Consider the following 16,969-nt stretch of genomic DNA (forward strand, 5'->3'; position numbering starts at 1 on the left):
TACGTACATACATATATACATACATTATGGTCACGTCTATATCCCTTGAGGGGTAGTCAGAGCCAACAGTCTTGAAAAGACTGAATGGCCACGTTCATCTATTTGGCTTAATAATAGAATTAAGATTCAAATAGTGACAGGTTGCTAGCCCATCGCCTAAAAAAAGAATCCCAAGTTTGTAAGCCTATCCCTTAGTCGCCTTTAACGACATCCTTGGGAAAGAGATGGAGTGGTCTTATTCTTTTTTCTATTTGGTGCCGGGAACCATACGGAAACCATGTGGGGTACCACAAGGGATATAGACGTGACCATATGTATGTATGTAGTTTGATAACTAACCGATTCTCTGGATGAACTGGATGTTCCAATTCGGGTCAGGTTTACCAGCTAAGATTGCGGAGGTCAGATGGGAGTCGCTTCGTGTAAAAACCTGACTCAAATCCAGGATCCATGGTCAAAAGCACACCCCGGGCTCCTCTCCAGAGTGGTGAGTATGCAACCGGGACTAAAGCCAGGAAGAAACATGTTTTTTTTTCGCTACCAGACGAGGAAAGGTGGCAACTATTTGCTCCTTTAAAAACATACATTCACGGTAAAAAGATGCAGTAGACCTATTCATACAAACGGTATTTTAGCGGCAAGCCAACAGCTATCATATATGTATCTTAATATTATTAATTATTATTATTTAACATTGAAATATAGAAAAACTGATCATAATTAGACAGAGCTTTATATGCTACTAATTTAAAATATATGTATATAATTCCGACGCCTTAAGAGGTAGAATATGTGTTCACAGAAGCTGTACCTAAATACTAAGACCAACATTGTAACCATATTCTAGGAATAAATGATAATGATTAATACATACATACAGATACATATGTTCACGTCTATATCCCTTGCGGGGTAGACAGAGCCAACAATCTTGAAAAGACTGATAGGCCACGATCAGCTATTTGGCTTTATGATGGAATTGAGATTCAAATAGTGACAGGTTGCTAGCCCATCGCCTAAGAGAAGAATCCCAAGTTTATAAGCCTATCCCTTAGTCGCCTTTTGCGACATCCATGGGAACGAGATCGAGTGGTCCTATTCTATTTTTTATTGGTGCCGGGAACCACAAGGCGCGAAGCGCGAATTATTACAGAAGATACTTACGAAATCTCTCCGAACGGCGCAAACGCATCTCGAAGGCTCTGCGTTTCAATTTCCGGACTCAGGTCGCCCACGAAAATGTGGTAATGTTCTGGAACAAGAGATACATTTATTTTTAAATGTGATTACAGTACTGACAAAGTTACCAGTAGCCTACCGCCGAAACAAACCGGTCTAATTACAAATAGAAAACAGTAAACTATTAGATTATGTCTTTCTATTAATTTTTGTCTCGTCACAAGCGCCATCTGTGGGAGAACTCGGGCATGATTTCTTGAGTGGGTAAAAACGTTGTGGTCACAAGTGTTGTTGAATTGTTGTTGATAGATGGCGTTGAAGTCGATTATGTCGATGTGCGCTCGAGTTTCTATTTCACTTAGCTGATGTGACAAACTCATAACTCAAACTCAAAATATTTATACTATTACTACTACTCTTAAAAGTTCTGATTCAGAAATTTAATAGCCTGATTCATATTATGAATTTTCGTCTGTACTTAAAGCAGCAAGTCGTCGGGTTAAGAAACAGTGAATATATCTATACTAATATTATAAAGCTGAAGAGTTCGTTTGTTTGTTTGTTTGAACGCGCTAATCTCAGGAACAACTGGTTCGAATTGAAAAATTCTTTTTGTGTTGAATAGACACCATTTATCGAGGAAGGCTTTAGGCTATTTAACATCACGCTGCAACTATAAGGAGTGAAGAAATAATGGATAATGTGAAAAAAGCGGGGAAAATTATTCATCCTTGAGGGCTTCAATTATGCCCAAAATAACTATTCCACGCGGACGAAGTCGTACAGCTAGTCGTTAATAATATGGTCACCCATTCATTCACTCGTATAATCACGTCTTTATCCCTTGCGGGGAAGACAGAGCCAGCAGCTTGGAAAGACTAACCTCGAAAGACAACGACGCTCTTCGCTATGAATGAGTGATCCATTTTATTTCCTATATTACCCTTCAAAATGTCAATGTATACACTAATATACATGAGATGTGAGGTAACACGCTTATTCTCAATTTAGTCTCGGCGCGGTTAAAAGCTTCTTAGGGCTGTCACGACAAATATGATTATGATCCAGTATGTTTGTACAGTATGATGTAGTCCTTGTCTACCCCTGTGGGAAAAAAGTGATTTATTGTATGTTTGTTGTACAGAATTTTACTTATGGATTGCGAAAAAAAATCTATGTTATACATACCTACATATACTTAATTCAGTAGCTTCCCAACATTTTAATAGAATTGAAACACTCCATCTATTACCCGTAAATGTCGTTAAAGGTGACTAAGGGAATGGCTAATAAACTTGAGAATCTTCTTGCTGGCGATGGGCTAGCAACCTGTCACTATTTGAGTCTCAATTCTATCAAGAAGCCAAACAGCTGAATGTGGCCTTTCAGTTTTTCAAGACTGCCCTCTTTGTCTACCCCGCAAGGGATATAGACGTGATGTGTGTTGATGTCATTTACCACATGAATTTACTGTAATATCACGGTGGTCCTGCTGACGAATCTTCCCAGCAAAGCAAAGGATATGGAAATTAACGCAAATCCTAGGATTATTTTCGGATTGCCAAGATTAATATATGTAGACTTAATAGTTAGATATTATCCCATATATACATATATGTTTGTAAAATAACATAACGGAACATAAAATCACGCCTTCTTCCCGGAGGGGTAGGCAGAGACTACATCTTTCTACTTGCCACGATCTCTGCACACTTCCTTCGCTTCGTCCACATTCATAACTCTCTTCACGCAAGCTCGGCGGTTTCGGGTACTTTTGACCTGACCCTTTACCAGGACGTCCTTAATTTGATCAAGATACGTTCGTCTAGGCCTTCCCACTCCGACCTTTTGTAAAATATCGAATGGTTTTGCCTGTTAGCATCACGTGGTTATAATTATATGGTTATTTGACTCAAGATAGCTGGAACATGTATCAACCAATGAGTCTGCAGCAAGAGCGATAATTTGGACTGGACTGCCATAAGACCTTCCGTCAGACTACGTGTTATGTCTGGGGAACCGCGCGACAGACGATGTTGTCAGAGGTTGTATACATGCTCCACTCAGTGAAATCTTTGCTTGCGCGATTTAGACTCTTCGCTGTTATTGGCCGATAGCGTCACGTGATTGATTGTTGTGACTTCTGGCGTAGAGATGTCGCCACAATTATTCTCAGTTATGTGTATTTGTATAGCTCTGCATACAACTTTATCTTCTTTGCTTAAAAGTTAACGTCTACCCTCGAGAACTTCACGCGTACTCTTCAAGTAAAGTCATACAAATCGCTGATGTAATCAAGAATAAAGTCACGAGTATTACGTTGTCAACGTACAATCCTCATCGCATTTATTTCCCCCTAAATTGGGGAAGGAAGTTGGGTGACTGTGTCGAATATCATAACTCCGAAACTTTGGAGACGACTAAGCGACTGACAGACAGATATCCGTGACGAAATTAAGTATGTTTCTTTTGTAACTTCGTGCTATCGAGACGGGATTGTAACATCGAATTGACGTTAATGACAACTTCAGGTTCAACGACAGGTCTTTTCGACGAGTCTCGAAACTGTTTTCATACATACGTATACATATGATCACGTCTATATCCTATGCGAGGTAGACAGAGCCAACAGTCTTGAAAATACTGAATGGCCACGTTCAGCTATTTGGCTTAATGAAAGTATTGAGATAAGAATCCCAAGTTTATAAGCCTATCCCTTAATCGCCTTTTACGACATCCATGGGAAAAAGATGGAGTTCTTTTTTGTATTGGTGTCGGGAACCACACGGCATCTGTTTTCAGACGCTCGTTTAGTTTACGACGACATAATTCGTTATCAGCTAAGAGTATTAGTATACTTAATTATATAAATAAGTTCGATAACATGTTTAAATTAAATCAAATAATAGTGTGGTTTTCGGCACCAATGCAAAAAAGAATAGGACCACTCCATCTTTTTCCCATGGATGTCGTAAAAGGCGACTAAGGGATAGGCTTATAAAATTGCGATCCTTTTTTTAGGCGATGGGCTAGCAACCTGTCTCTATTTGGATCTCAATTCCATCATTAAACCGAGCAGCTGAACGCGGCCATTCAGTCTTTTCGGGACTATTGGCTCTGTCTACCCCGTAAGGGATATACATAGATGTGACTATATGTATGTATGTAACATGTTTAAACCATTCGTCAACAGATGGAGTCCTTATTTATTTATAAATACATAAAATTATATACAGGAGCATTTATTACACTAGTTCTAGTACAAAGGTGCTACTTATATCAAAAGGAATCACTTCCAGTAGACCCATGAGAGGAGAGATGAATTTTGGAGCGGTATGGCGTGTGCACAAATAACGTTTACCATATTTAACTAAAGATACATGCTAATACTACAGGTAGTCCTTATTCTATGTCGTCAAATCATTTGAAGACAAAACCACTGTCGAAGAAGAGTTTCAGACTCCATTACTCAAAATATTGAAACACTTATTTTGTAACGAACTAATTATATTTTTATTTGAATTAGATAGGATAAGCCTATCCCTTAGTCACCTTTTACGACATCCATGGGAACGAGACGGAGTGGTCTCATTCTTTTTTTTATTGGTGCCGGGAACCACACGGAGGGATAGGTTTATAAACTTGGGATTCTTCTTTTAGGCGATGGGCTAGCAACCTGTCACTATTGGAATCTCAATTCTATCATTAAGCCAAACAGCTGAACGTGGCCTATCAGTCTTTTCAAGACTGTTGGCTCTGTCTGCCCCGCAAGGGTTATAGACGTGATTATATGTAGGTATATGTACTACTTATATTTTTATTTTTATTTGAATTAGATAGGATCATGGTCGTATTCAGATACAAATTTATGTCATAGACAAGACATGTGACAACCCTAGCTACACAATAACTCAATTCCTGAATCAATGAACGACCCAATATTCAGATAATCCGATCCGATGCCAGCTCTTATTGCATAAATTAATAATAGCGAACGATTTTTTAATAAAATCTGAAACAATAATGGTATTCATTTACAGCGCCATATTGGAACTAATTGGTGACTAATTTGAAATGAATTGCACACATACATACATATTGTCACGTCTATATCCCTTGCGGGGTAGACAGGGCCAACAGTCCTGAAGAGACTGACAGGCCACGTTCAGTTCAGCTGTTTGGCTTTATGATAGAATTGAGATTCAAATAGTGACAGGTTGCTAGCCTGCATCGCCTATAATAAGAATCCCAAGTTTAAAAGCCTATCCCTTAGTCGACTTTTACGACATCCATGGGAAAGAGATGGAGTGGTCCTATTCTTTTTTGTATTGGTGCCGGGAACCACACGATACTGCCGGGAACCAAACGGAAATGAATTGTGTTGATAGTTATTAAGTGAAAAGTGATTCACCGTCTTTTCGGCGGCCATAACTTTTCGCGGTTCGAATTTTAAAAAACGTCAAAACAACGGATTTAAATGTCGAAGGCGCTGCTTCATTTTTTATTGTTCCTATCCTTTTTTCACTTCATACAACACGACAGTGACAGCATGCGTGGTTATTTCGCAGCTTAAATACCTAGCCTGGCAAATGATCTTCCCTTTGGTGGCGGTCGAGTTCGAATCATCGCTCCCGCTACAGTATCTATATCTAATATATTTAAACGAGCGATTCTTGTATATATATAATCAGGATCTCGGAAGCGGCTCCAACGATTTTCATGAAAGTTACAGATTAGAGGCTTTTCGGCTCAAGGAATCGATTTATCAAGGTCCTAGGTTCGAGAACAGCTCGGTTCCCAAGATATATAAACATTTTAAAAACCGCGTTTTAAGAAACTACATCAGCGCCATCTCTGGTAGACCGAGCAAAGCTCGGTCAACCGGGTACTTATTATTTATAGATTAATGCGAGTTATAATAAAACTTTGTTGTTATGTCAACACGAGTCGTTTGGCAAACTAATCCGAAGTATCAAGATTGTTCGATCGGAGTTATTCACTTCGATAATCCCGTGTCCTATTTATATTTTGCAGAGATATTATTCATTACTAGCTTTTACACGGCGTTTCGCCCGCGTGATTAATTTTTGACGTGACAACGTCTTATAATTCGATTGGGCCGGCTGCACGCACGAAAAAACATGAATTATGCGGCGTTACCTCGCTCTGAGGCGTTCCATGTAAGGCTTGAAGTGCAAGCGAGAGCGCGCAACGAGCGACAGAGAGGCACAATCGGCCTTCGCGTTCGGCAGCGTTCGACATCCGTCTCTCTCCTACTTGAGTGAGCGATGCGTCTGAGTGGTATAGTCCAAGATCCCAGAGCCGTAAGACACAACTTATTTTCTAAAGAATGGATCTTTCGATTCTCAGTAGTCTTTCATGTACTTTTAATACCTGCATGTTTGTGAGACTTGCCCGGTGACACCTGCGCAGGTACCAGGCGAGAAAGGTAACTAAAAATCACAGTTACTTAACTTAATTTTTTATGACTGATTTTTATATATATTTTATAGACTATTACTCTGAAGTCATATCAGAGAAGTCAGACGCTTTCCATGCGCCAGAACTTTTGTCAGACGATTTAAAGCTCTATCAAAAAAAAATTAACTTAATTTATTTTTAAATGTCTGACTTTTATATATGTTATTCAGATAACTATTACAAAGTTGTATTAAATCAGTCAGACAGTTTGTAATGACCAAACACCCCTTAAACACAAGAATTACTCAGCCTCGAGTATGAGCGCGATAGCACAATGCGCATGCGCGTCAGAGTAAAATATCTAATATTTGAAAAGTACTTACTGTTTTCAATTTCATATTTTTGCATATCTATTCAAATACGATGAAATTTATAATTAAAATAATAATTAATTATTTTTAAAATAATATAATATATTGCATACTAGCTGTTGCCCGCGACGTCGTCCGCGTAAAGTTCGAGTTGAATCTTAATCATACAGTCTGATACAGACAGACAGACAAAAAATGTAAAAAAAAATTCTCTATTTGTTTCAGTCAAAATATTAAATGTACAGACAAAATTTGTGTTTTTACCATATGATTATATGTAGTATTTTGATTTTCAGTTTTTTTTAATAAATACTCAAACAACACAAAAAAAATATTTTTAATAAAAAATAATATATATCTTGTTATTGTTGGGACTCGAACTCGGATCATCAACTTCACAGTCTCACGCGCTAACCACTGGATCATCAAAGCCGTTGCGGTGGTATCGAAATTAAAGTAGACTACATACATATGGTCACGTCTATATCCCTGGCGGGGTAGACAGAGCCAACAGTCTTGAAAAGACTAAATGGCCACGTTCAGCTATTTGGCTTAATGATAGAATTGAGATTCAAATAGTGATAGGTTGCTCGCCCATCGCCTAAAAAAGAATCCCAAGTTTGTAAGCCTATCCCTTAGTCGCCTTTCACTTATATTTATATGTTATAGGTTTACTATTACTATACTATTTTTTAATTGTTTATGATTTTATTTTTACGGAAAATTCTGCCAGCAACGACAATCTAACTGATGATGAGGACGATGACTTGAGTGGACAGTATAGAGATTTAATAAATGATGAAAATTCAAATGATTATTTTGATGATGAAGATGATAAAGAGACAATAAAATAATTTTTATTAAAAATAATAAATTAAATTATTCAATCGATTAATCATAATTAATTATTTTTTTATTGAAATTATTATAATAGATATATTTTTTTAAATAAAATAAAAATCATTCTTTTTGAAAGTCTATTGCTACAAAAAAATTCATTTTCCCCTATTTATATGCAATATATTATATTATTTTAAAAATGATTAATTATTATTTTAATTATAAATTTCATCGTATTTGAATAGATATGCAAAAATATGAAATTGAAAACAGTAAGTACTTTTCAAATATTAGATATTTTACTCTGACGCGCATGCGCATTGTGCTATCGCGCTCATACTCGAGGCTGAGTAATTCTTGTGTTTAAGGGGTGTTTGGTCATTACAAACTGTCTGACTGATTTAATACAACTTTGTAATAGTTATCTGAATAACATATATAAAAGTCAGACATTTAAAAATAAATTAAGTTAATTTTTTTTTGATAGAGCTTTAAAGCGTCTGACAAAAGTTCTGGCGCATGGAAAGCGTCTGACTTCTCTGATATGACTTCAGAGTAATAGTCTATAAAATATATATAAAAATCAGTCATAAAAAATTAAGTTAAGTAACTGTGATTTTTAGTTACCTTTCTCGCCTGGTACCTGCGCAGGTGTCACCGGGCAAGTCTCACAAACATGGAGGTATTAAAAGTACATGAAAGACTACTGAGAATCGAAAGATCCATTCTTTAGAAAATAAGTTGTGTCTTACGGCTCTAGGATCTCACTCTAGTAGCATGTCCACATTCCATCAGTATTTTCTTAAGACGTTGTCACGTTCAACTATCGTCAGTAAACCGACTTAACAGATAACGGATTTTTATTTCGCTGGTAATACGGAAAATCTTCATTTAGTGCACCCCTAGACTATTATGAGGAACCTACATGACAAATTTCACGTCTCTAGTCTATATCCCTTGCGGGATAAACAGATAAGCAGTAGAATAGAATACGAGTAGATTTATTTTCAAATTGGATGGACAAAGTAACACTAATTGACGTCACATCACTTAATCCTAATAATAACTTCTACCGCTTCTCAAAGCACGTGTGTAGAAGAAGCGACGGAACAAACTACACTGCAGCATTTTCACCGGACGTCAATTTTCAAATACAGATCTCTTAAATCTTAACGTAGACGAATGCACAATTTCCACATTAAAAAAATATGAATGAATATAAAACTAAGATATTAAGTCTTCAAAGACTTAATAGCCAACGTTCAGCTGACAGGCTTAATGATAGAATTGAGATTCAAATAGTGACATATTGTTAGTCAATCACCTAAAAGAAGAATAATTAATAAATAAATAATAATTAATATATACGCGACATATTACACAGATTGAGTTAGCCTCGAAGTAAGTTCGACGCTTGTGTTACGAGATACTAACTCAACGATATTATATATTTTCATAATAAAAACTTAAATAGATAAACATCCAAGACCCAGCCAAATCAGAAAAAGTTCTTTTTTCATCATGCCCTGGCCGGGATTCGAACCCGGGACCTCCGGTGTCACAGACAAGCGTATTACCGCTGCGCCACAGAGGCCGTCGCCCTAGAATCCCTAGTTTTTATAAGCCTATCCCTAACCAGTGTCGTGTGGTTCCCGGCACCAATACAAAAAAGAATAGGACCACTCCATCTCTTTCCCATCGATGTCGTAAAAGGCGACTAAGGGATAGGCTTACAAACTTGGATTCTTTTTAGGCGATGGGCTAGCAACCTGTCACTATTTGAATCTCAATTCTATCATCAAGCCAAATAGCTGAACGTGGCCATTTAGTTTTTTCAAGACTGTTGGCTCTGTCTTCCCCGCAATGGATATAGACGTGACCATATGTATGTAGGCCTCGTTCAGCTAATAGGCTTAATGACAGAATTGAGATTCAAATAGCGATATATTTCATCATCCATCACCTAAAAGGAGAATCCCTAGGTCATAAGCCTTTCCCTAACCACACGGCACATATATAAACAAGTCATACATGTTTTTTAATGTAGACAATGTGCATTCGTCCACGATTTAGATTTAAGAGATCATCTATATTTGTAAATTGACGTCCTATGAAAATGCTGCAGTGTAGTTTGTTCCGCCGCTTCTTCTACACATGCGCTTTGGAAGCGGCAGTAGTTATAATTAGATTTAAGTGATGTGACGTCAATAAGTGATACCTTGTATCCAATTTTGAAAATAAATCTATTCTATTCTATTCTAGTACATTCACCACCCTATTTAGACGTGAGTACGTATACAAGTTGGGTAGCGGAAAAAAGAGTCGTTATTTATAATTTATACAACCCGCCCGGAGCATGCTGATTCATAATTTATGTATGTTTAGCATCAACGTGTATATGTTTTATGTGGTGCCTTTTGTTTTTTAAGTCACATACATACGTATGATCACGTCTATATACCTAACGGGGTAGACAGAGCCAACAGTTTTGACGAGACTGATAGGCCACGTTCAGCTGTTTGGCTTAGTGATAGGATTGAGATTTAAATACATACATACATATGGTCACGTTTATATCCCTTGCGGGGTAGACAGAGCCAACAGTTTTGAAGAGACTGATAGGCCACAATCAGCTGTTTGGCTTAATGATAGGATTGAGATTTAAATACATACATACATACATATGGTCACGTCTATATATCTTGCGGGGTAGACAGAGCCAACAGTTTTGAAGAGACTGATAAGCCACGTTCAGCTGTTTGGCTTAATTATAGGATTGAGATTTAAATACATACAATACATATGGACACGTTTATATCCCTTGCGAAGTAGACAGAGCCAACAGTCTTGAAGAGACTGATAGGCCACGTTCAGCTGTTTGGCTTAATGATAGGATTGAGATTTAAATACATAAGTACATACATATGGTCACGACTATATCCCTTGCGGAGTAGACACGTGTTTGGCTTAATGATAGGATTGAGATTTAAATACATACATACATACATATGGTCACGTCTATATCCCTTGCGGGGTAGACAGAGCCAACAGTTTTGAAGAGACTGATAGGCCGCGTTCAGCTATTTGGCGTAACGATAGAATTGAGATTTAAATAGTGACAGGTTGCTAGCCCATCGCCTAAAAGAAGAATCCCAAGTTTGAAAGCGTGTAATTTGCATGTCACAACGAGAGTATATTTATAAACTTATTATCACATCTAATCTAAACATAGTATATATACTAGTTGTTTCTCGCTAACCTATATATCACATGAACACTTTTATTTTTTACAAAATTATTAATATATTTTTTTATATTCAAAAAATTTAAAATTCAATTTTTTTATTCATTATCATAGGATACTCATATCGCTAATAATAGTCAAATCTTTTGGTTTCACAACGTTGGTTGACGTCAAATAAATTAATTAAAACTAAGTTTACTGCCGCTTCCTAGGCGTCAGTGCAGAAGAGGCGGTTACAAACTGCACTGCAGCATTTTCTTCAACAACGTCAACTTGACAACTAAACAAACCAAAATATATAACAATTATTAAGTGATACGAAGTGTCTCATAATAATGAATAAAATATTTGAATTTGTTGTGATGTGAAAGAAGATGTAGTTACAGGAATAGAAAAGGGTATGTTGAGATGGTTCGGTCATGTGGAGAGGATGAATGAAAGCAGGTTGACTAAGCAAATATACAAGGAGAGTGTGGAGGGAAAGGTCGGAGTGGAAAGACCTAGACGAACGTATCTTGATCAAATTAAGGACGTCCTGGTAAAGGGTCAGGTCAAAAGTACCCGAAACCGTCGAGCTTGCATAAGAGGGTTATGAATGTGGATGAAGCGAAGGAAGTATGCAGAGATCGTGGCAAGTGGACAGAGGTAGTCTCTGCCTACCCCTCCGGGAAAGAGGCGTGATTTTATGTATATATGTATGTATATTTGAATTTGTACAATAATGCATTTTCGCTCCAAGTTGAAAAAGTTGACAGACCTATCAATTTTATTTATATTATTAGTTTGTATTATTGCTTCTTATCAGAATTCTATTATTTTCTATTATAATAGTATTTACACAGAACAAGTTAGATGTAAGGGTTGTCTTTCCAGCTTTGTGTTCTTTCAACATTAATAACGACAAAGGTAGCAGGTTCAATTTCGTAATGGAATGTCGAATTATGTACCTATGACCTGAATAGTGAAATTAATTTGTTGAAATGTGCCCAACAAATTTTATTTATTTGTAACTACAAAAGAACGTGAATGTTGAAAACACACAAATAAGATTCATTTTATACATACATATAATCACGTCTATATCTATTGTTAGGTAGACAGAGCTAATAGTATTGAAAAGACTGATAAGCCACGTTCAGCTGTTTGGCTTAATGATAGCATTAATTTGGCATGAGGATCCCGGCACCAATATAAAAAAGAATAGATCCACTCCGTCTCATTCCCATGGATGACGTAAAAGGCGACTAAGGGATAGGCTTAAAAACTTGGGTTTCTTCTTTTAGGCGATGGGCTAGCAACCTGTCACTATTTGAATCTCAATTCTATCATTAAGCAAAACAGCTGAACGTGGCCTATCGGTCTTTACAAGACTGTTGGCTCTGTCTACCCCGCAAGGGATATAGACGTGATTATATGTATGTATGTATGTATGTTTCGCATTAATAATATGTTTTGTTTATTTATACATATAATTGATTAAAAACAAAATGGCGATCGTGTTCCTTTCGCAAAGTCTTAACTCTGTAGCAAAAATTACTTGGGCCGTGTAAAAATTGAGGAAAATTCCTAAGTTGTCACTTTACGTTCCCGAGATGTCTTATCTCAATCCCGACATCAAAGTTTTGCGCTTAACTTTTATCTGCCATCTCATTCTATCTAATTTCCCGTTCCATTTTGTATTTCAACCGTTGACTAGGTATGGTAAGGTATGGTAAGCGTACGTACATTAGTTTGAATACTAACCGATGTATTTACGGTGAGGGAAAACATTGTAAGGAAATGTGCACATTCAGGCATATGCAATGTTTACATTTCATTATGTTACATTCCCGAATGTGCATATTTGCTTATAAACTTGGGATTCTTTTTTTTGGCGACAGGCTAACAACCTGTCACTATTTCTATCATTAAGCCAAACAGCTGAACGTGGCCTATTGGTCTTTTCAAGACTCTTGGCTCTATCTACCCCGCAAGCGATATAAAAGTGATTACATACATACATATAGTATGTAATATTCGACATTATTATCATAGTTTGAAAGCCTCTGCTCACCCCGCTAAGGATACAGACGTGACAGAATGTAACAAAGAAATGTTAAGCATTGAAGTATCTAAATCATTTTAACGAGTTTGCGTGACAACGTAGCGTTTTTTTTTAATTAGCGCGGGTCATATGAGGTCATGATAGCGGACGGGGCGCGGTAGTTAACGGCTAGTATGTTTTTGGGTTAAAAATAATGCTATGCATATAATTTATTTATTTAAAACTAGTTGATGTCCGCGACTTCGTCCGCGTGGCAGAACGTACATGTACATTAAATCACGTTTCTTCGCCGTAGTGGTAGGCAAAGACTATCTTTCCACTTGTCAGAATTTTGCTTTCAGGAATAGAATAGAATAGATTTATTTTTCGAAATTGAATACAAGGTATCACTTCTTGACGTCACATCACTTAAATCTTATTATAATTACTACCGCTTCCAAAGCGCATGTGTAGAAGAAGCGGCGGAACGAACTACATTGCAGCATTTTCATCGGACATCAATATACAAATATTATAACTTAATTCCAAATCAAGGACGAATGCACCTTGTTTATATTAAAAAAATAATTTAAAGAAATTTAATTTTTTTTTGCAACACACTCGTTTCCCGACGGGAGTTAAAAACGGAACGTAACAATGTACATATTTCGGACAAAAAAAACCCAATTGTAAAAAGGAGGTTATAATAATTCGCTCCCGAGGGAAATTTAACGTGTCGGCAGTCCAATCGTATTTCATATATTGGACCCTTGCGGACAAATTGCTTTCAAATATATATATATTAAAGACTTTTTAAGCTATTGGAAAACATCATAATTCTACTTTCATATGTGGGCTTTGTGTTATTTATGGATGACGTAAAAAGTACCCGAAACCGCCGAGCTTGCATGAAGAGAGTTATGAATGTGAAAGAAGCGAATGAAGTGTGCAGAAGTCGTGGCAAGTGGAAAGAGGTAATCTCTGCCTACCCCTCCGGGAAAGAGGCGTGATTTTATGTATAAAGCGTATGTAAGTATGTATGTAAAAAGCGACTAAACTTGTAATTCTTCTTTTAGGCGATGGGCTAGCAACCTGTCAGTATATGAATCTCAATTCTATCATTAAGCCAAACAGCTGAACGTGGCCTATCAGTCTTTTCAAGACTGTTGGCTCTATTCATCTCTATTTCTCTCTCTCTGTCGTTCTATCGCATCACCCGTACATCCATCTCAGTTTGGTCCAAAGGTTCGACTAGCAGAGAATGCCTTGCAGCGTTAAGTCCACCTGTTATACTTTTTACGTGTATAAAGTTTAAGTAAATAAATAAATATATACGGGACAAATTACACTGATTGAGTTAGCCTCGAAGTAAGTTCGAGACTTGTGTAACGAGATACTATCTCAACGATACTTTATTTTATATAGATTTATAAACATCCGAGACCCAGGCCAATCAGAAAAAGTTCTTTTCTCATCATGCCCTGGCCGGGATTCGAACCCGGGACCTCCGGTGTCACAGACAAGCGTACTACCGCTGCGCCACAGAGGCCGTCAAATAAAATAATAAGACTTATCTCAAGATTTGAACCGTATGCATCACGCTTTTTGAAGGTACATCTTAACCGTTCAATCGCCGGCGCTCTTTTAAGAAATCAGTTTATCGTCTACCAAATCTTTAAAATTTGGCGGGAACAAGAACAAATCCCAACTTGGGTTGTTAAACTGTGTTATCTTTGAAATTTTACGACGAAACTTTTTGGGGCGCGCAAAAATATCTGACAAACGCGAGTTTTATTATCTTTACCTACTCATTTCAGTCGTAAACATTTCAATTGTCAAATATTATTTATTTGATTTTAATGTAGTTCAACATATATACATACATATAATCACGTCTATATCCCTTGCGGGGTAGACAGAGCCAACAGTCTTGAAAAGACTGATAGGCCACGTTCAGCTGTTTGGCTTAATGATAGAATTGAGATCCAAATAGTGACAGGTTGCTAGCCCATCGCCTAAAAAAAGAATCCCAAGTTTATTAGCCTATCCCTTAGTCGCTTTTTAGGACATCCATGGGAACGAGATGGAGTGGTCCTAATGTGATGTAGTTCAACTATTATATTAAGTATGTCGTGGGGTTTTCACTACTTTAGAATAGAACCACTCCATATCTTTCCTTTTCTATGTCGTAAAAGGTGTCTAAGGGATTTTATAAACTAGGGATTCCAGTTGTAGGCGGTGGGTTAGCAACCACTATTTGAATGTCAATTATATCATGAAGCGATAAAGTCCGCCAATTGTGCTATACGTTTGTATTTTGTGCAATGAAGTTTAAATAAATAAAACTGAAAGTGGCCTTTCAGTCTTTTCGAGACTATTGGCTCGGTCTACCTCGTAAGGAATAAAGGATGCGACACCAAATTTTCTGACGTTACAGATTAGCTATTCTTCTCACACGCAAAGAGATAATATTCAAAATTGGACCATTTTTCGTCACAATATGAGGGTTGGAACGTGACCCTGTAACCGGACCAAGTGACGTAGGGTTAAAAGACAAATTTGTGACAAATAACTTTCACGTGTAGAAGGCCGGTGGTCGAAGGGTTAAGCTATCCCGTTGCCAACAAGGTTTTATTTCGTCCACATACATATAAATATTTAGAAATATATACTAGTAGATGCCGTCCACGACTTCGTCCACGTGGAATTAATCCCCCTGAACTCCGGGATTAAAGTAGCCTATATGTTATTCTGGGTCTTCAGCTACCTACATATTAAATCAATCAAAATTAATCGTAATCGGTTCAGTAGTTTTTGCGTGAAAGAGTAACAGACATCCATACTGACATCCTGACATACTCACAAACTTTCGCATTTATAATATTAGTAGGATTGCCTTTCGCGCGCGGCTTCACTCGCGTGGGAAATTCCTGCAAAAAGAGCCTATGTTACTACTCTGTCTACCCCACAAGGGATATTTTTGTCAAATCCAGGTAGTTGCCACTTCGACCTGTATATTATTATGTATATCCTCATCATTTCACTTTTCGCTGAACCGATTTTTTTGCGGTTTTCAATGAAGTGTGACACTTTTTTAACCGATTTAAAAAAATGAGGATTTAGTAGGAAGCGGTTGTCTTTTTATTTATCAGTCTATTACTGTAGTAGGTACTGTTAGTTCGAAAAAATCTTTAACGAATGAGGGTATTACAAAACAGCGAAGCTTTGAACATCCCAAGGGCCACTTTGTGAAAGTTTGGACCTCAGTCCGTTCAGGATATTTCAATTACTTTTTTATTTCTCCTTCTGAAGAATTCTCCTAATACAATTCTCTGGAATGACGGTGTGAGACATTAGCGTAAGCGGATTCAAATCAATTCAAAATGTTTATTTATTTATTTTCATTTACTAATTTATGTTGTGTGTGGTTCCCGGCACCAATACAAAAAGAATAGGACCACTCCATCTCTTTCCCATGGATGTCGTAAAAGGCGACTAAAGGATAGGCTTACAAACTTGGGATTCCTTTTTAAGCGATGGGCTAGCAACCTGTCACTATTTGAATCTTAATTCTATCATTAAGCCAAATAGCTGAACGTGGCCATTCAGTCTTTTCAAGACTGGTGGCTCTGTCTACTCTGCAAGGGATATAGACGTGACCATATGTATGTACTTATTTATGTTCACAGAAAACATCGAGACTCATGAACACAAGAAACAAAATTACAAAGATTCTACAATCTTTACTGCTTATCATAAAGTAGGTACATCAGTTGAATAACACTTACTGCTTATAAATAGGTACAATATGAACATTGTTGGGCAAATCAAGCTTCGAAATTCCTATGATGCTATGAATATCAAAACTCCTTGAGTAAAGAAAAGCGTGCA

The 16,969-nt window shown here is 37.1% G+C and overlaps 1 protein-coding gene across 1 annotated transcript in view; it reads right to left on the reverse strand.

Annotated features, from left to right (window-relative positions):
* Positions 1–16,969, reverse strand: part of LOC106133702 (cytotoxic granule associated RNA binding protein TIA1) — a 50,902-nt gene that overhangs the window by 22,322 nt on the left and 11,611 nt on the right. The window contains exon 2 of the mRNA XM_060952323.1: positions 1,165–1,252. Coding sequence (XP_060808306.1) covers positions 1,165–1,252 — 88 coding nt within the window. The remainder of the gene's footprint in view (positions 1–1,164; positions 1,253–16,969) is intronic.

Source organism: Amyelois transitella, chromosome 28 (genome assembly GCF_032362555.1).
Source record: "Amyelois transitella isolate CPQ chromosome 28, ilAmyTran1.1, whole genome shotgun sequence".
In the NCBI taxonomy this organism is placed as follows: domain Eukaryota; kingdom Metazoa; phylum Arthropoda; class Insecta; order Lepidoptera; family Pyralidae; genus Amyelois; species Amyelois transitella.